The following is a 20,505-nucleotide window of genomic DNA, read 5'->3' on the forward strand; positions in this document are numbered from 1 at the left end:
AAGTTTCAAGTACCTAGCTTAAATTAAAATTTGAACCACATACAAACTTTCAACCCCTTTTTAACCCTGTTAGGGGATGAATTTTACAAAACGCTGAAATTACTTTTCCTGTCTTTTAATAATATCCCCAAATACAAAGATTCAAGTCTCGCGCTCGAAAAAATGTTTGATATCCATACAAACTTTCAACCCTTTTTTCACCATCTTATGGGATGAAATTTCAAAAACGCTGAAATTAGTTTTCTTGTATTTAAATTTAATATCTATTTGCAAAGTTTCAAGTTCCTAGCTTAAAATGAAATTTGCACCCCAAGACGAACTTTCATCCCCTTTTTAACTCCCTTAGGGGTTGAATTTCCAAAAACGTTGCAATTACTTTATTTTGTAATCGGCTACTATGCCTTTCTAAGAAGTTTCAAGGCATTTGTAATGGATTCAAACTTTCAACCCCTTTTTAACCCTGTTAGGAGATGAATTTTCAAAAACTCTGAAATTACTTTTCCTGTCTTATAATAATATCCCCATATACAAAGTTTCAAGTCCCACACTCACAAAAATATTTGATCTTCATACAAACTTTCAACCCCTTTTTCACCACCTTGGGGATGAAGTTTCAAAAACGCTGAAATTAGTTTTCTTGTTTTTTAATATAATACATTTTTACAAAGTTTCAAATTCCTAGCTTAAAATAAAACTTGTGCCCCATACAACCTTTCATCCCCTTTTTAACCCCCTTAGGGGTTGAATTTTTCAAAATCGCTTCTTATCTCTTATACACTTTATAAATGCAACCTAGTGTGCAAATTTCAACTTTGTAGCTTTTGTAGTTTCGGCTCTGCGTTGATGAATCAGTCAGTCAGTCAGTCAGTCAGTCAGTCAGTCAGGACACTTGCATTTATATATAGAGAAGAAGATAGATAGAAGATAGATAGATTAGTAGAATAAACGTTACATAAATTTCATCTAGTATTTAATATTGTGTTGTTATTGTACATACCAAGTTTCTTCTTTTAGGTATTAGGTACTCATGTCGCAATAGACTGTAAAGTAACGCTATTAGTTAGCGTAGGAGTAATTTCTTACATATTATGTAGTGTAGAAATGAAGAAGAAAAGAACCACTCTAAAACAGTTATTATACTGCAGTTAAGTTTGGGATAGTATAAGCCATCATCATCTTCCTTGCGTTGTCCCGGCATTTTGCCACGGCTCATGGGAGCCTGGGGTCCGCTTGGCAACTAATCCCAGTAATTGGCGTGGGCACTAGTTTTACGAAAGCGACTGCCATCTGACCTTCCAACCTAGAGGGTAAACTAGGCCCGTATTGGGATTAGTCCGGTTTCCTCACGATGTTTTCCTTCACCGAAAAGCGACTGGTAAATATCAAATGATATTTCGTACATAAGTTCCGAAAAACTCATTGGTACGAGCCGGGTTTCGAACCCGCGACCTCCGGATTGCAAGTCGCACGCTCTTACCGCTAGGCCACCAGCGCTTCACTTGGGATAGTATAAGTATTTAGAATATATTCAGTGTCCTTTAAGTCGTGGCAAATCGCGAGAGTCTGAGTGGGATTAAGACGAGGATCACCGTATCCTGATGTGGAACCGACTTTGATTGATGACACTTCAGCTAAGTTAAGTTTACTGATGGCCCTATGAGACACTTTCCGGGCCATACGCAGTCTATTTTTAAAACATGGTGAATTTATAGGAAATCCCCTCATGGGAGTAAAAAGGGATTTTATGTACAGTCCCTTTTCTCCGTGAGATAAAGACATTAGATTAGACAAAAACTTTGTAGTAAAGAAGAATTTTGTAGTAAATAGTACTTTAGTAAACTGCCGTTGCCTGAAAATATTCCTCATTATGTTATTATTTATGTATTGGACGCAATAATGACTGTACAGTTATAACAATTTTGCCCTGCCTTCCTATTTTTTCCGATAAAATATGGTTAGTTAGGTGCTCCCAAGTGTGTCTTGATTAGAAAATCTTGTTAGGTACCGATTTGCTCGTTCTACAATAGTTATTTGTACAACAAGAGATCAAAGTTTGATATTTCTTCGAGTGCTTATTTTGAGTCCCGTGCAAGCGAAAGATTCTATAATAGATTCACGAGCGTAGCGAGTGAATCTAATTTAGAATCTTGAGCGTAGTAAGGGACTCAAAAGCGCACGAGATGTAAATAACTTTGATCTCGTGTAGTTCACAAAACTTTTCACCTCAGCAGTGAGAACATATTAGAGAACCCGAAAAATGTATTCCTTCTTCATCACTTACCCCTATTCACTAATGTTTTCTTAATATATACCAACAATTAAATTTTCACCTCAGCAGCCCGAACAAGGGTACTTTGCTACTTAAAAACAGCGAGCAAAATCGCGTTTTGCTCACTGAGTGAGCAAAATCGCATTTTGCTCATTTTGTCTCACTTAGTGAGCAAAATTGCATTTTGCTCACTGTTTTTAAGTAGCAAAGTACCCTTGTTCGAGCTGCTGAGGTGAAAATAAATATATCTGATCCTTATACGTTAGGACGTTAGGACTAGACGTGTGCGCCGCGCCGGCGCGCCGCCGCCGCCGGGTTTTTTTGCCACGCCGCCGCCGCCGATAAATGATCGGCGTGAAATCGGCGTGACCTTGAGTGTTGTTAAATCAGCTATTATAACTTGGTATTTGGATTACAATTTGGATTTATTTGTATTATATATGTTCCTGTTGTACAATTGTTACCATTTATTTTAAAATGAAACGGATTTAAGCGAGTAGCACAAACTTTATGTTATGACACACAGATTAAAGTAACTGAGTTATCCTCAGTGTTCAGCGTCAAGAAAGATGAAGGAGTAATATATGAAGTAGGATTTTTCCTATTCAACTAGTAGATTATTAGATTTTTTATGCCCTCACCTAACATAAGAAGTTAGAATGGTACGTCATGTACGTCATGTACCATGGGACCTCAAGGTGCGATAGAAAAGGAAAACTAACTAGCTAATGTTGCGATCATCATCCTAGCTTGAATTATTGTTGACTGGCTGACAGGAATAACATCAAGAAATACAATGAAATGGCGGCTCTTCTGAAGAAAATGGAAGTTGAAAGGTCTTAAGATTCCAAGACCAAAGTAATGGTAGTAGACAGGGCAAACGTACTCCGAGTTACCGACGCACTGGGCGATTACGAAAAAGCAAGCTGAGTAGTTTGTATATCTTGGGTTGATAACCAGTGCCGGCGGTTTGCACCGTCGAGATATGCCGCAGATCTGGCATTGCTAAGAGTGCTATGGCTTCGACGTGCAACTAAAGTGCACTTAGTACGAATGTGGAGCCTCAAAAAGTGTGACGTCGAAATGTTGGCGCTTTTGAGATGTGGTGTTGGCGAAGACTGCTGCTTATACCTAGGACAGCTAGACGAATAAACCCCTTAATTCTCAGAGAGCTCAATATGGCCACTCGGCTCTCCACAACATCTTTCTTTGGCCATATTATGCGGTTTCCAACGCATAATCTGGAGAAACATATGAATTAAGGCCCAATGAATGGCAAACGTGCTCGGAGTGGAGCATGTGTGAGATAGTCGATGGCTGGCGGCAGTCTGCACCATGCAGTCCACACGGCTTATGACCGCGAACGCATGAAATGGAGACAAATTACAAGTGGTCGCAATCCTCAGCAATGAGAAAACGAGAAAGATACGTCTTAGTGAGCCTGGTGCTTGTACGACAAGAAAACCATTAAATGGAAGCCATAGCAGTCCACTGTCTAGCAAATTTCAAGGATATTTAAAGATAAGCCATGGAAAGCATGAGAAAACGGAGTTACAGAGAGATACAAATCGGATCGAAAGTAATTGGGACCAGGTAACCCCTTGATGCAAGCCAGTTACTAGGAAAATCAATTTATTATTATATCCTATATTCATTTACGAATGCGACCCTATTTTACTCACAATCTATTCAAAACTATACGTAGATTACGTAGTTCACTTACCACCAACCTGGAATAATCAAATTTTCAAGAAAAAACGACAAATTAATAATTTTTATTTAGAAACCTGAAAGTCAAGGTCACGCCGAAAACACGCCGCCGCCGCCGATTTTTTGGCAAACGCCGCCGCCGATCATTTTATAATCGGCGCACACGTCTAGTTAGGACGTCCTTAGGGTATGGCCCTGACATAGGTTTATCTAAACTAGCCTTTACCCGCGACTTTATCCGCGGAGAACAACTCGAATGTACATTTTGACATCAATAACGACAATAACATTTAATATCATTTAGTGGTCATTAGCGCGTGCATTTCGTTATTAATTGTACAAATATAAAACTTCGTTCCTTTAAATATTAAATTTAAAAAATATTCTTAGTGAAGCTCTATGAAGAATCTTCCTTTATGCTCATAATTAGCGACCCGCCCCGGCTTCGCACGGTTTACACAAAACCTTAACGAATTACTCACCTAAACCTTCCTCTAGGACTCTATTGATAGATGAAAACCGCATGAAAATCCGTTCATTAGTATTTTATATCTAAGTTGTAGTGATAATGCATGCATACATTCTGCTAGGTTATGTTGATGTACCTATTATTTAATGTTATTATTTGTCAAGTCTATCTCAAATTATAATTGTATGTCACTAAGCCAGCACTATTCTTAATTAATTTAAGATTTGTTGTATTGAAATAAATAAATAATCGAAATCGACTAATGTAAGAGATGGTGGGGTCAAGCCTGTCTAATCAGAACAGCAACAACAACAACTTGGATAACATTTATTTATTTACCACACAGAGCACATTATTATTATTGGGGTGTTTTGGGCCTTTGAAATACCACTTCGACCAAGTAGTGATCTATTGTGACGGCCCTTTAAACAGAGGGGCTACAGCGAAAACCGAAATTCGCAAATTGCGGTGATCTTTCTCTTTTACTCCAGTGAAGGCGTAATTAGAGTGAAAAAGAAAAATACCCGTAATTTGGTGAACTTCGATTTTCGCGGTTATAGCCCTGAGCCCCTAATACCTGTGCCCACAGAGTACATACATACGTACGATAGTTGTCTTACAAAGTATTGGATGAAGATCGTAGTATTAAGAACTGTACATACAAAATATTGTCATTATTGTTTAAGTAGGGTAACTGCTATAGTTATTGGGTACTATAGTTCGTTTTTAGCATTAAAAAAAGACTAAGCGATCTTGACGTGTCTTTTAATTGAAAATCCCGGTAGGTAGTCAACTGATTTGGCTCGTGATCCGTCGACCGTTTGAACCACGGGGTATTACAGAAGTAAAGAGACAAATTTGTTTTCAAAATAAACATTAAAATTATTAATTTTGGTTAAAATAATTAGTTTAATATTAAATTTCCGCCCTCAACAACTTAAAAAGCAATTCGTCTTAGATTGTCCGCGGGCCGCCTCATTACAGCTGCTCCAGACTTTGTAGCCACTTTTTTGGCCGTACAAAATGTTTCGTGAAAAATTTAGCTTTTGGTACCATTTTTTCGTCGTACCTAAGTCATATATATGTTTATGATCTGGTGGAATGGAAATATTGCTTCACAGGAACGTCATCATCAACCGTTGGGATCCTCCGGAACATGGGTTTCATCGTTAACGCACTCACTACCCAGCGACCCGCTGGGCGGGTTCTCCGTTCGTAGGCGCTTTTCATTACGTACAGTTTTTATCGTATTATCGGCTCGTAGCGCATAGCTCATGTTAGCACTGAATGTGTTATGAAATCGTTGAGCACTTTTTTTAATTGACTGTTATTAACTCCTCGGTACCCTCCTTTGGCACGTTCCTCTTTATCCTTCATGTATCGAGGAGCTGTTTGTTTCATATGTATTTTTAAACCTAGATCGTACCTTTTTATTCTGGCGACAGACCACTATGATATTCACTCATTACTATTTACAAAAAATAGTTATGATCTATATGTCGCAGGCATTTTGTAAGAATCCGCCGTTTACAAACGGCGTCGTCATTTTACAAACGTTTCGCCGTTTGCAAATTGCCGAAGGCAAATTGTTAGTGCGCTCCTAGAACAAACCTAGGCAACGTACGTGACAAGCTACAAAGACTCCAGAGGCTCGCATGCGCGGCCACCACTGGCTGCACGAGGTCCACTCCGACTGCAGCCATGGAGGTCATGCTAAACCTTCCACCGCTGCACCTACACATACAACAAGAGGCCAGTCTCTCAGCGGTAAGGTTGCGAACCCTCAATATATGGTCTAACATCACAGGAGCTCTTCACACAACATGCCTGGAAAAGGTATACGAATTTCCAGTGCTCAGGGCAGGCACGGATCGAATTCACAAACAAGCCATCTTCGACAAAAGGTACAAAATACAATTATATGAGGACGACAACTACGAAGGACTCAATCCCCGGGAGCTGAGAATCTTCACTGATGGGTCCAAAACAGACAGCGGATCGGGCTCTGGAACCTTTTCAGAAGACCTGAACATGTCAATCACCACTCCGCTAGGATCCCATAGCTCGGTATTCCAAGCTGAGTGCATGGGCATCATAAACGCGGCGGCTGCCATCACTGCAAGGAAGGTAGTAGGATTCTCCATCCGCATACTCTCCGACAGTAGAGCAGTCTTAATGGCCCTAAAAAGCCATATAGTTACATCCAAACTCATACACGAATGCCACGAACGACTAATGGAGGTATGTCAGAACAACAAGATCACCTTACAATGGATCAAGGGACACAGTGGATCCCGAGGTAACGATGCTGCGGACGAGCTTGCCAGACAAGGATCGGGTGCGGGGGCGATTGGCCCGGAACCGGCTCTCCCGATACCGTTTAGCAAGGTACGCTCAATGCTGCTGGCACGCACAGGGAAACTACACACAGAACACTGGCTAAACCAGACTGGATGCAGACAGGCCAAACAAGCCATGCCTAGCATCAACGGTAAGCTCACAAGGGCACTCCTTCAACTAGGAAAAGTTCGTCTGAGTATGGTAACCAGTGTCATAACAGGTCATGGACTTTTTAACAAACATCTTTTTATAACAGGTGTCACAGACAGTCCCCTATGCCGTGGATGCATGGAGAAGGAAGAAACAGCCTCTCACGTGGTGTTGGAATGCAGCGGAGTGGCCCCATACAGGGCAAAACATCTCGGATCCCCGAGAGATCTCCCCGAGGTCCTACTCAACATCAAAGGTTTGATAGGATTCCTCGAGGAGCTGGGCTGGCAGGACTAGCCCCTATCACGCAAAATAGGCGCAGGACGTCGAGTTGCGGAAAATCGCCCGTACTACAATACAATACAATACAATAGTGCGCTCAATAGCGTCAACGTCAAACGTGATGGTTGTCTGAGGGTGACCATGGTTTGCTGTTTTATAGATTTATATTAACTTTTATACCACACCACCATCCTCACGCACGTTTTTTACCCGTTGTCTCACCGTTCTAAACAGTGCTCGCCAGTGGGTCTACGGGTATTTCTTTTTACCATGGTCCCACCGCGCTGTGTTTATTTTCCAAAACCAATTCCTTCATGACTTAACTAGACGGAGCCCCACTTCGCGGGGCTCCTATTTCTGGGTGGTTTACCCTTCGGGCATCTGAAGCTATCTAACGAACCTAACCTACCTACCTACGCTTTTTTCCTCAAAGTGATGTAATGTTTTCACGGACGTCACACTAAATCAATAGGTAGGTAGGTTAGTTTCGTTAGGTAGCTTCAGTGCCCGAAGGGCAAAGCGCCCAGAAATAGGACCCTGCGAAGTGGCGGAGCTCCGTCTAGTTAAGTCATGAAGGAAATGGTTTTTAAAGAAACAGTGCGGTGCAATCATCTAAGAAATCTAGATTTTATGGACACCCCAGCGTTTTTCATAGTTTTTATGAGCAGCGCCACGCGTGGTAAATTTAAGAACATGCAGCGGCAATTTAAAACGGTGCCGTTAATGCCATAAGGTATTATACATAACGCCGACATTTTACAAAATGCCGAAGGCAATTTGCAAACGGCGAAACGTTTTTAAAATGACGATGCTGTTTGTAAACGGCGGATTCTTACAAAATGCCTGCGACATATATAAGTTAAGAGCCGTAGCGAACCGTACGTTGTTCCAATATAAGTTTAATTTTTTTTTAATTAGTGAGGTTTGGTTGTCACCTGACGATTTTAAATCTATGAAGGATTGTTAAAGTTTTATTTAATCGTATCGAATTATACGTACAGTATTGAAATATATACCGTCCGCATTGCCCATCTTTTAAAAGAGTCCACTCCATCAACATCTTGATGAAAATATCAACCACGCCAAACGCATTATTATTCAGCCGTATAAAAGAAGAAAACGTAGAATTGATCACAATACATCTTAACGCTCAAGGGGAAGAAAATATTTTGGTGCTTTCACCAACTCACAAGGAAACATAAAAGTTGTGTGGACGACCAACAATATGATTTTATTGGGCTCTTTTGTCCAAACTGTAACTTAATTTCGGACAAATAAAACCCGGCGCAGCAATCAACGAGCTTTTTATTGGATATCAAATTTGACAAACAGTAATCCGCGCTAATAATACCTACGCAAAATAAAAACAACAACAACAGGCTGAGCATGCTGTTTCTCTTATATTAAGAAATCGAATAAAATCTACTAAAACCAAACTACCAAACAAAGAAATCAAATTATAAATAAGCTGTATAATCAACCTCGTAAAGAAGATAGTAAAGTTTGTAGAAATGTTTAGTAGTAGAAGAGGACCATGCAAGGATAAAATAAGTTTCTGTTTGGATGCGTATGTTTCTAAGAATACACTTCATCCTAATACAAACAAAAACAAGATATATTAACATTTATCAACCTGTCTGTAGGATGTTAGAAGGTGACAATGTCAACACAAACAAGATGCTTACGTGTATAGAATCACGGCGTGTTTTGTCAATACTGAAAAAGATGAGAGAATCACACGGGCGTGTCTTATGGTCAGCCCCTCTGCGTCGAATGCTTCGAACCAGTATCGTTTTAGGTATTTAGCTAGTTGGAAGGTTTTAGGTATACAAAGCTCTTAGAACCGGTCGTCGCTACTGTGGCAACCAGAATAGATTGTGAATAGTGTGATACACTCGGGGAAGTCCACTTACAAGTTGGGCTGAACATTTGTGTCCTGCTCAAAACAACTTCAAATGAATCTATCTATTATTATGTCGAGCAATATACGATATACGAGTAAATTAGGTGAATTTTCATGTTTTTTTTTTCAATATTTTTTTATGAAAAATATTTGATGGGAGTCCGAATTATCCTTGGCCGGTTTTTTTATGTCAGGTTAATATTACACACTCTGGTGCATTGACGTCATTTGTCAGATCTAGTTTGCTATCCGAAATATATGTTTTCCTCGTATTTTAGCACTCGCCGAGACCGCTCGAGTCCAACCTGCTTTAAAAACAATACAAGCAGTGAACGATCAAAGGATACTGTGTGTTTCCATATAAAACGATATTTTCACCTGTGCCAGGTATTCGTGACCGCGATACCAAGGCGTGCTCATATGTTGCCCATTCTCTTCTGATACGTGAGTGAAATACATTTGGCACCTACAGTTCAACTTTCCTTAAGGGATTTCTTATGTTAGAATATTAATATTGACTTTTACGACACTTAAGAAGCAAGCTTAGCAGTTAGGATTATACATATTTTTGACATCTCACTCTGCCATAGTGTGTTGCATCAAAATTGGTCATAATTATGTCATATATCACCGGCGATCTGTATTTTTACTGCTCCATACAATTGTTATGCTGAATTTATTTTTGTCGTGTAGGGTACCACTAGAAAGCTTCCGAAAATAAAGTCGATGGACTGATTATAAATTCATTTTACGTGCAGTAGTTTAGATAAAAAAAATAGTTGCAAGTTTTCATACAACATTTTTTTCTTATTTCTCGCGCTTTTCGCAAAAACTTTAGTTAAAAAAGAGAACCATCACAGCAAGGCAAAAAAATCCTTCTAGTACATATAAGTAATAATAACGAAGACTTAATTGAATTTAATATACGAAGTTTTTGGTCTCTATTTTTTGGTACGTATTCTGGGAGAATAGGTGGTAATTTAATTGCAAATAAAATTGAACTGAAAAACCCTTAAGTTTGGAGTGAATTAACCTGACACAGAACGACGACGGCAAAAATTAAATACTTTTAACTGGCTGAACTCATCGATTTGGCAAACAACCATTTATCATCCTTATCGGTATTCCGGTTAAATTGATTTTTCTTCTGTTATTGAAGGTTATCTCTCGGAAGAGAAACTGAGCAAAATGTGGATGACGTGATGTTTATTCATGAAATGGTTTGTTTTTTATATCTGCACAAAAATAAATACAATTTAAATTATTGTCGAGGTAAAAAAAATAGATTATCCATTCGGGCGAGTGCTTAGTCTAATGTACCTACCTGTACCTGCTTACTATGAACTCTAAATAAAATACTTACGAAATTTTTTTGTCTATTCAGCGATTTCCCTAGATAAAAAAAAATGCGTTATAAACCGAGATTAGAAATGCAGGATTTCTTATACCGCTCTAAATAATTACGATAGAATTATTACGTAGAGTCAACATTACATTATAATTGCAAAGCCTGAATTAGAGTAATAATGCGTCATAATTCTTAGCCCACTATAATCCTGTGTTGTCAAAATAAAGCCGGTTGAACAAAAGCGGCGGAAAATCCAGTCATTAGCACCGAGACCACCTTATTGTTTTACGAGAATGATGCAAAGCCTCTCGTTACTGAGGGAAGACAAGCGTACGGAAACACAAAATCCGGTACACAACTACTTACCTACTGAATTTGAGTTCTTTTTTTTTTTTTTTTAAGTGGAACTCTTGTTTATTAATCAAAAATACATAAAACACACAAACACAAAGCAGAGATGATAAAATTAATACCTTAAAACTAAACCTTAAAACCTAAAGGGACTATTTAAAACTAAAACTAAATACCTACTACTAAATATAAAAACCTTTTCTTACTTTTGTTATACACACCTGACACCAGGATGGGTGTTTACTTATTTTTTTTAGGGTTCCGTAGCCAAATGGCAAAAAACGGAACCCTTATAGATTCGTCATGTCTGTCTGTCTGTCTGTCTGTCTGTCCGTCTGTCCGCCGTATGTCACAGTCACTTTTCTCCGAAACTATAAGAACTATACTGTTGAAACTTGGTAAGTAGATGTATTCTGTGAACCGCATTAAGATTTTCACACAAAAATAGAAAAAAAAACAAAATTTTTGGGGTTCCCCATACTTAGAACTGAAACTCAAAAATTTTTTTTTCATCAGACCCATACGTGTGGGGTATCTATGGATAGGTCTTTAAAAATGATATTGAGGTTTCTAATATCATTTTTTTCTAAACTGAATAGTTTGCGCGAGAGACACTTCCAAAGTGGTAAAATGTGTGTCCCCCCCCCCCCCCCCCTGTAACTTCTAAAATAACAGAATGATAAAACTAAAAAAAATATATGATGTACATTACCATGTAACCTTCCACCGAAAATTGGTTTGAACGAGATCTAGTAAGTAGTTTTTTTTAATACGTCATAAATCGCCTAAATACGGAACCCTTCATGGGCGAGTCCGACTCGCACTTGGCCGCTTTTCTTAACTACGTCAGATCTGATGTGCTTTGTTGGTATGTATGTATATATACGTTTCATTGTGTCACGTGGTTTACCGTAACGTCAACTTACTTACTTGGGCACCAACCACACTTTAGACACACTGATTAAAGTCACTCAGTAGTGAACTATGACACTTCCAATACAATAAAATTTAGAGAACGACAAGTGACAGACGGATTGGTGCAACCGACCTTAAGTCGACGTTTATCAACTTGGAGGATACAACTAAACGGAGTAGCCATTAACAGGCTTTCCCCTCTGTCGAAAATAGGCGGCCAACGGTCATACACAATGTATGGACTGACGTTTATCTGACATGGCTATTTTTACGTTACGCATACATTTGACGTTCCCCTCCCCCGCAAAAATCGGCAGACTGTTTTGTACAGAAAATTACAGACATGGCGTCTCCGTTTGATTATATCCTCCAAGTTTATCAACGATCGGGGTGTCGTTTTGATAGTTGAAGTGACCAAGCTACATTTTTAACTGACTTCTTCAAAGAGCGTACGCATAAAAACTTTTTCTAAGGTTCAATCGTTTATTTCATTAGGAAAGGCATTGAGCGGATTCCTAATAGGAAAAATAAATTCTACTATACAAAAAAGTTTTGAGATGTAATGTGAAACCAAGTCGGTTATTTTAATCAGTGCCAGGGGGTGTTAAAACCGTATCAATAAGATATCTTTAATTTGTAATACGTATAATGACTTGGCAATCGCACGGCTGCATAATGATCATCGTCACCTATTAAAAATAAATCTAATTGAACATAACGCTAGTATAGCGCTATGAGCATTACACATATTTACGAGTACGGTACGAGTAAAGCATTATGTGCGATTGCCAAGTCATTATATGTATTACAAATTAAAGATTGATACGATTGATTGATTGATTGATACGGTTTTAACACCCCCTGGCACTGATTAAAATAACCGACTTGGTTTCACATTACATCTCAAAACTTTTTTGTAGTAGAAGCGTTGCGAGACTTGCACCTTTTTACATGTAATGTTTTTGATGGGATCTCATCTGTTTTTGTAGACAGTCCTTCTTTTCGGGTATCCATACCCATACTATATATACACATATCATAACTAAACACATCTTTATTCATACTCGCATCGTACATCATAGTGTACCTTTACTTTACCTACTATTTGTAGGAACTGCAACAGTAACTTTGTAATAGCATATATTTATATGGAATTACAAACTTACTTATACAGTTCTTAGATCTTTAAAACGTGACTGATATTGTAATAGTTTTAGATTTTCTATGGCTTGATGAGCTGAAAACTACTTATGTTTAAAATTTGAAGGTTGTGGGTATGCTAGAAGTGCCTTAGAATTATGATGATCGTAGGTGAGTGAATGTGTGTGTCAGTGTCGAAACTTAAACTTAAAAACTTTGACGTACAATAATTCTTAAACTACAAGTTCAGATTTAATGTTTTTGAGAATATATCTAAAACATTTTAGATGTCACTGAAAATTCAGGGTTCTAGCTTCAACCAGCACAAAATTACAGGACGTCGAAAATGGCCTAAATCGCTTCGAGAAAAGGATGGTACGGCCGTGCCTCTTTGTTTTGCTCGACTTGGCGGGGGCACTGCCGTGCCCCCAGATTATTTAATTTAATGTGAGTGTATTTCATACATTATAGTCTGTCCAACTAGTAGTAAGTAGTAGTATGGTCATATCTGTTGAGCCTTAACAGAAATGTGATTTCTTGGCCTTACCCTTCTATCATTGGCTGCTTATTTTCCCGAATCAATAAATATTGTCTGGAATAACTGAACTGAACTAACTGTTAACTGAATAACTTCTGAAATAATAAAGATTAGCGAAGTTAATCGTGTCTAGAAATTAAGAAGCTCGCTGACCCTCTTAAATTTTCAAATTTTGATAACACAATGTGCTCTTTTGTCTAAAATACGTATCTATTAAAAGCGGTACTTTAAACGGGCATTCGTAATTTAATAACACAATGTGCTCTTTTGTCTAAAATACGTATCGATTAAAAGCGGTACTTTAAACGGGCATTCGTAATATAACTTCCATTGCGGTGTCATCCCTACTTGATACGACATAATACTCGCTCTTTTGAGTGACAATGTGAGGGGTTTATCAGTTCCTCGAGTTTTATGAATGAACATAAGCTTTTGAAATATAAATTACGTAGGGCAAACTTGATTTAACCTTCACTTTCTAACCAAGCTGTTCTGTTGTTTTACCTTTTAGGCATTTGAAACGTATCTCAGATATTAAAACTGTCAATTTTGCTTAAAATGCGTAAAATAACTTTCTTTTATGAGTATATAATGGTGGTACATTTATAAATTCCAACTTGGTCAGTTAAACTTATTTTTGACACTTTTAGAAGAGTTATCAATAAATTACTTAAACATAAAAATGCTAGGATAGCATGTCATTAATGTTGTTTCCAGAGTTCTCGGTTATTAGCTATAATGAGTATGATCACAATGGATGCAGTAAACCAGAATAAATGTTAGGATTTAATAGACGTTTTTTTTAACTTGTTTTTCAAAAAAGCGGGATAAGTTGGCTAGTTTCACGAGTTGGGCGAGTTCTTATTTGCTAATCTTCGACGAGGAGCACCGACTGCACAGTATCTACGGATTGAATGCGCTACGTCTACAGGTAAATACTTACTAAATATGTCTTGGAGGATACAACTAAACGGAGTAGCCATTAACAGGCTTTCCCCTCTGTCGAAAATAGGCGGCCAACGGTCATACACAATGTATGGACTGACGTTTATCTGACATGGCTATTTTTACGTTACGCATACATTTGACGTTCCCCTCCCCCGCAAAAATCGGCAGACTGTTTTGTACAGAAAAATACAGACATGGCGTCTCCGTTTAATTATATCCTCCAAGAAATATGTAATAGGTACGTTTAAATTTGTCACGCTGTCAGAGTCAAAGATAATTTTTCTTCAAAAAAAGCGGCCAAGTGCGAGTCGGACTCGCCCATGAAGGGTTCCGTATTTAGGGGATTTTGACGGATTAAAAAAAAACTACTTACTAGATTTCGTTCAAACCAATTTTCGGTGGAAGTTTGCATGGTAATCTACATCATATATTTTTTTTAGTTTTATCATTCTCTTATTTTAAAAGTTACAGGGGGGGGGGGGGGGGGGACACATTTTTCCACTTTGGAAGTGTCTCTCGTGCAAACTATTCAGTTTAGAAAAAAATGATATTAGAAACCTCAATATCATTTTTGAAGACCTATCCATAGATACCCCACACGTATGGGTTTGATAAAAAAAAAATTTTTGAGTTTCAGTTCTAAATATGGGGAACCCCCAAAATTTATTGTTTTTTTTCTATGTTTGTATGAGAATCTTAATGCGGTTCACAGAATACATCTACTTACCAAGTTTCAACAGTATAGTTCTTATAGTTTCGGAAAGAAGTGGCTGTGACATACGGACGGACAGACAGACGGACAGACAGACAGACAGACATGACGAATCCATAAGGGTTCCGTTTTTTGCCATTTGGCTACGGAACCCTAAAAACACTTTTGACACTGACAGATCTGATCCGTATCGTATCGAGATCAAATTTTTGACGTTCATTAATATTAGAATCAGGCCTTAATATGTAAGTAAATTTAACTTAAACCTTACCTTTAAGTAAAGTAAATACACGAATATTTACGCCAATAGGTACGATTAAATTTACTCATTCGTGACTTTTTACCATATTGCAGTTATTTCTTGGCACTATGACTTAAATTTATGAATATGGCAGTAAAACTCAACCTAATTAATATTTCACTGTAAGATAAAGTGCTTCGTGAAGTCGTTTTTAATGACTTTAGTAAATGAACCGTACCTAAAGTTAACGCTTGTGCGCAAGTTAAACTCTATAATTTTCACATAAATAAGAAAAGTTCATTGAAAAAAGAAGGTTCTTTTACAAATAAATATATTTTTAAAGACAAATAAGGTTATTTGTCTTTATAAATATGTATTGTTTGTATACGGTGTTTTTATTGAATTTCGTCACCCTCGGGGTATGGCAAAATACATGTAAGGAACCTAATTCGTAAAAGTTTTAATAAAATGATTTTTTTTTAAATTTATTTTAATTTAAATTCTGCATATAGCGTCATTGAAACTTTTTTTACAAGGCAAAAAAAGCTGATTCAAAATGAAATAAACACTAGGGTCTTCTTGTGAAGGGAAGTAGGTGTGACGTCAAGAGCCATCGCTTTGGCGGGAAAAAAAATTGACAATGACAAATGGACAGTTTATTGCTCATAAGTCTTTAGTTTATTATGGCTGTTGCTTCAGAAAGAGGTTTTAAACTCTTTAGTTAAACCAAACCATTGGCAGGGTGACAATAAATTTCAATATAAAATTCAGCTTAAAAATTAGGGACCTATGACAAAAATAAATTAGTTGCGTCAGTGCTACATAAATGTGATCGGCATAGATTACTGAATTCGAAAAATTCGCCGTGTATAAGCTAAACTTCAACTTTTTGACATACTTGCTAAAATCTTTTCTTATCTGCCTATAGTGATAATGACGAATGTACATACTCGTATACATATTTGTATAAAAATAATAATTATAAATCGTTTTAATTTATGTTTTTATTTTAAATACCAAACTAGCAGTGTACAGCGTGACATACTTAAGAATACCAAACTTAACGCATATCAGGGGATAAAGTTATTCAGAATTATTATTCAAGAGAGAGTTCAGTGTGAAGAATGTACCTAAGTAAACCCGTCTGTCTGCAAGTGATTGCATTCATTAATCTCTTCTATCTGGTTATGATTGCTCTCATAATTTCAATAAAGGAAAATGCACCTCATTTAGTTCATATTTATAAGAGCATTGTTAAGATTTGTGGTAAACATATACATTAATTAGCAATTAGGGATGTACCGACTAGTCGCCAACTAGTCGGAAAAGCCGACTATCCAGCCACATTTGTAGTCGGCGATTAGTCGGCGACTAGTCGGCAAAAAAGGCCGATTAGTCGGCCTATTATTAATTACAGAAACCAGGACATAAATGAAATAAAAAGGCAATATTAATCAAATGTTACATGCCCATTCTATTCAAATACGTATTTAGAGTACAAAATATGCTTGTGTTCATATTAAATTCATGTATAGGTAATTATGTAGGTGTATCGTCGCAGTAGCAAGGAACATCTTTCAGTTGATATTGAAAGCGCGACAACGCAAGGAGCAAAAAAATTGTTTTAATAATGCATCCGAACTGGAATAAAGCTACTACAGTTGCCATACGAATGTAATCTTTATCGTGAAGTAACGATCATGAACTTGGCCGACTAACCGACTAGTCGGCCGACTAATCGGCCATCCGAGCGCCGATTAGTCGGCTAGTCGGCCAAAACCATAGTCGGTACATCACTATTAGCAATATTAAAATTAAGGGGTACAGGCAGACCGAAAAGGAGATGGCGGGACGACTTGGACGCATTTTATCCAGATTGGCGGGAAAATACAAACGACAAGGTTGAGTGGAGGAAAAGAGGGGAGGCCTTTGCCCAGCAGTGGGACACTAAACCAGGCTAATAAAAAAATAAATAAATAAAGAAATGATACGGTCAATGTCACTCCTGAAAGTAATGTATCATATTGTAAGTACTCAACTGGCACGTTAAAAACAATTCAGGTCTTAAAGAACCAACCACACATTACCTTTCCCTGGTTTTTAGTTAAGTAGACTTACAAACACTTAGAAAATCGAGTGTGAAATATTGATCGATGTTTGATATGCAAAATAGCAAGGGCTTTGTCGCTGAAGAAGATTCTCGACGGTCTTCAATCTCGAAATTCACAATATTTTTCTGAAAGCAAACAAAGGATTAAGAAACAGAATCCTGAGGTTAGTGATGGAAACTGACTGAACCAACTAATGATTTTTGGTTGTTGCTTATTGTTAATTTAATTAATTGTTATTTTATTTTATTTTATTTATTGTTAAATAATTAAACCTAGTCATATTAAGTAAACCATTCGATTCTGCACAAATGAAAATGGTTTGTCTAAATATCATTAAGTTAGAGACAACTAGCTTACCTTATTACTGAAAAATTTACTGGATTTTCTTGTGAGCTCTCCGACAATGGTCCGTAAAGTATAATAATTATGCAAAGCCACTTTAAACTCTTTTGCATGTTTTAATATAACTCGACACGAGACATCTCTCAAGCCTCCTTGGAGACAGCAAAAAACTCAGTAATCCTCTTAATAAATAGTTGTACCAGGTGCGTTGAAATCCTGAACACTTCGCTTGCGAAGTGCTTGCCTCCAGGAAAAATATGATGTAAATATTTATAAGATGAAAACGGGAAAAATTTGAACCAAATGGATTTTTGCTGAACTTATCAACAAACTTTGTAATAGAATACGGAATAAGCACCGTGTGCAGGAGTTTTGCTGGAAAGTTTCACTAAGCGGCCTAATTCTACTTCCAGAATGCAAATTTGAAGGTATTTGTGATACTTAATTCTCATCTTAAGCCTTTTTTTGTATTATGCAACAAGCAAGCTGAAAAAACCCGTTTTGCAGACCTCGGCACCATGGATACCTACCATGAGTGATAATTTAATCTGACTTTGATAAAAATTCATAGCGAGCTTTGCGAAAACTAATTTGTAATAAAATGTAAGGCTTAATAAGTATCAAGTTTTAAACGAGTTTAAGCTTATAAATAATACGTTTGAATATACTCCGCATATAACTTATTATTTACATATTAAGTAAGAAAACTGATGTATGGAGTGAGCACTCTAAGCTTACTTAAGTACTTCTCTATGACTCTGCTGAAGGTTACTACGCAATAATTATGTTGCTATGTTTGCTTTTATTGAAACTGTAACTAACTGCTGTAATTTTTATAATTTATGTTATTTGTGCATATTGTAAACTTGTGCTATGGAGCTAATCGCATTAGTTAATTAGGAGCGGTATTTATCAAATTCACTTCACTGCCTAAATAATTACTTACCATTTAAATGCGTATTCCAGGCCCAGGCTCAACCTTTAAACGTACAAAAATGTGTTAAAGCTGACTGGTTAATTTTTAATAATCTAAAAAGCCGCATTACCAAGCCAAAGCAACCCGTATTACCGCGAAAACGTGCCACCGGACCGCTAAAAACCCTATACATTGTACAAAACTGGGCCGGGCATTTTCTTAATAACAGTGTAAGTGCAATTTTCCAGGTGGGGTAGCAGCGACAATGGCATAATCCTGCCTTTCTTCCTGAAAGGAGAAGTCCGCATACGATTGCTGCCTCGTTTAGGGTGCCATGGTTTAGGTAAGTAATAAAACGTGTTTCAAACTTATAATGCATATTTATTGCTCAGAAGACATACATTCCATTAAAAAAATTGGAATAGTGTAAGGTTCAGTAAATATAACGTGCGAAATGCAAAACAACAAAATGTATAATTATACTATACATATAATATATATAATTAACTTCAGATGTAAAGTCGTTTGCGATAAATAAGTATTAATAAGCATAAGTAATGTAAACAAGCGCCGTCCAGGATAACTTATTTAAAGTAAGATTTTACAACCTAATTTTCTGGTAACAGATTGTATCTGCAGGTGAAGGAGGTCACAGTTTGAACCTAATAACCTAACCCACATTTTGGTAGCCGTTTGGTTGTGTCACAAAATAAATAAATGTGTAAGACATTCGATTGAGAAAAATACCTAAGTTAGAGAGTTGCAATCTTTTCTGGTAGTAGTTCGTTTGTGTAGACTGTAAAGGGTCGCAGTTCTAACCTAACCTACTTTTCTGGTAGCAGTTTCTTCGTATGAGGGTCGCAGTTCTGAAAATCCATTGCACTCAATTTATGAAATAGCTTGTACCTAAACAGTTTTCAAACCAATGGTTGTTTAAACATAAACATACTACAGACTGACTATAGACAATTATTTAAATTATGTAAAATTTTACCAGTGGGATTAAAACTTAAATATATGTTAGCTATAAACAGTCATGGCAGCCAAGAACACAGGGATCTAGTCAAACATCCATAATCAAACACCAGAGCATTAACGGCGGGCAAATATGAAGTACCTAGGGTGTATGATTATTATGGCGATAGGACACTTAAGAAACGGTTACCCTATTTACTGAATACTTTGCCCGCGGACATGCTAAAAGAGCCCAAAAAAGTAGATTAAAAAAGTCTTAAAATGTATCTCTTGAATACACTCTAGGGGAATGTGTTGTCCTATAGAGTATTCATTCATGACATTACCTAGTATTATAACTCCCAATCATAGAGAAATATAGTAAGACAAGAGTGCTCGCTCCATACATCAGTTAGACTATTCATTTCAGTGTCTACATCTAGCATCGAGTAGCGGAACTATCAGTACTGCTACTTGACAATAGATGTAGCACCGACTGGAAAGTCTTATCTCAACAGCATAAGACTTTCCGGTCGGTGCTGCATCTATTGTCAAGTAGCAGTACTGATAGTTCCGCTACTCGATGCTAGATGCTAATAGTCTTTTTGGTACTAAAACTGATATATGGCACTCCATTGCTCACTAGCAATCTATGTATTTTTTTCTCTATGTCCCAATGTAAGCCTATTACTTATAACATAAATTTATTTAAGTATAGAACAGTGCGACTCCACAGTCAAACAAATGTAGTTTTGTGGAGCTTTGTCCTTAACAAAAAAGTTGTAACTTTTGTGTAATGAATAACTAAAATAAAATAAATAAAATAAACCATTGAGTTGTTTGAATGTTGCACATTACGAATACTG

The 20,505-nt window shown here is 37.2% G+C and overlaps 1 protein-coding gene across 1 annotated transcript; it reads left to right on the forward strand.

Annotated features, from left to right (window-relative positions):
- Positions 1-6,149: 6,149 nt before the first annotated feature.
- On the forward strand, positions 6,150-9,487 carry LOC134656250 (uncharacterized). The gene is made up of 3 exons (XM_063511763.1): positions 6,150-6,939; positions 7,045-7,194; positions 9,402-9,487. Exons 1-3 carry the CDS (start codon positions 6,150-6,152, stop codon positions 9,485-9,487), a joined length of 1,026 nt encoding a protein of 341 aa, XP_063367833.1.
- The last annotated feature ends 11,018 nt before the right edge of the window (positions 9,488-20,505 follow it).

The sequence above is a fragment of the Cydia amplana genome, chromosome 2, assembly GCF_948474715.1.
Source record: "Cydia amplana chromosome 2, ilCydAmpl1.1, whole genome shotgun sequence".
NCBI lineage: Eukaryota > Metazoa > Arthropoda > Insecta > Lepidoptera > Tortricidae > Cydia > Cydia amplana.

Bases quoted from the DNA above. Each gene is read 5' to 3' on its own strand.
- LOC134656250 (XM_063511763.1), top strand. From the start codon at position 6,150: ATGGAGGTCATGCTAAACCTTCCACCGCTGCACCTACACATACAACAA. The intron at 6,940-7,044 runs GTAAGCTCACAA...TTTTTATAACAG, and splicing joins AGCCATGCCTAGCATCAACG to GTGTCACAGACAGTCCCCTA. The intron at 7,195-9,401 runs GTTTGATAGGAT...CTCGTATTTTAG, and splicing joins GGTCCTACTCAACATCAAAG to CACTCGCCGAGACCGCTCGA.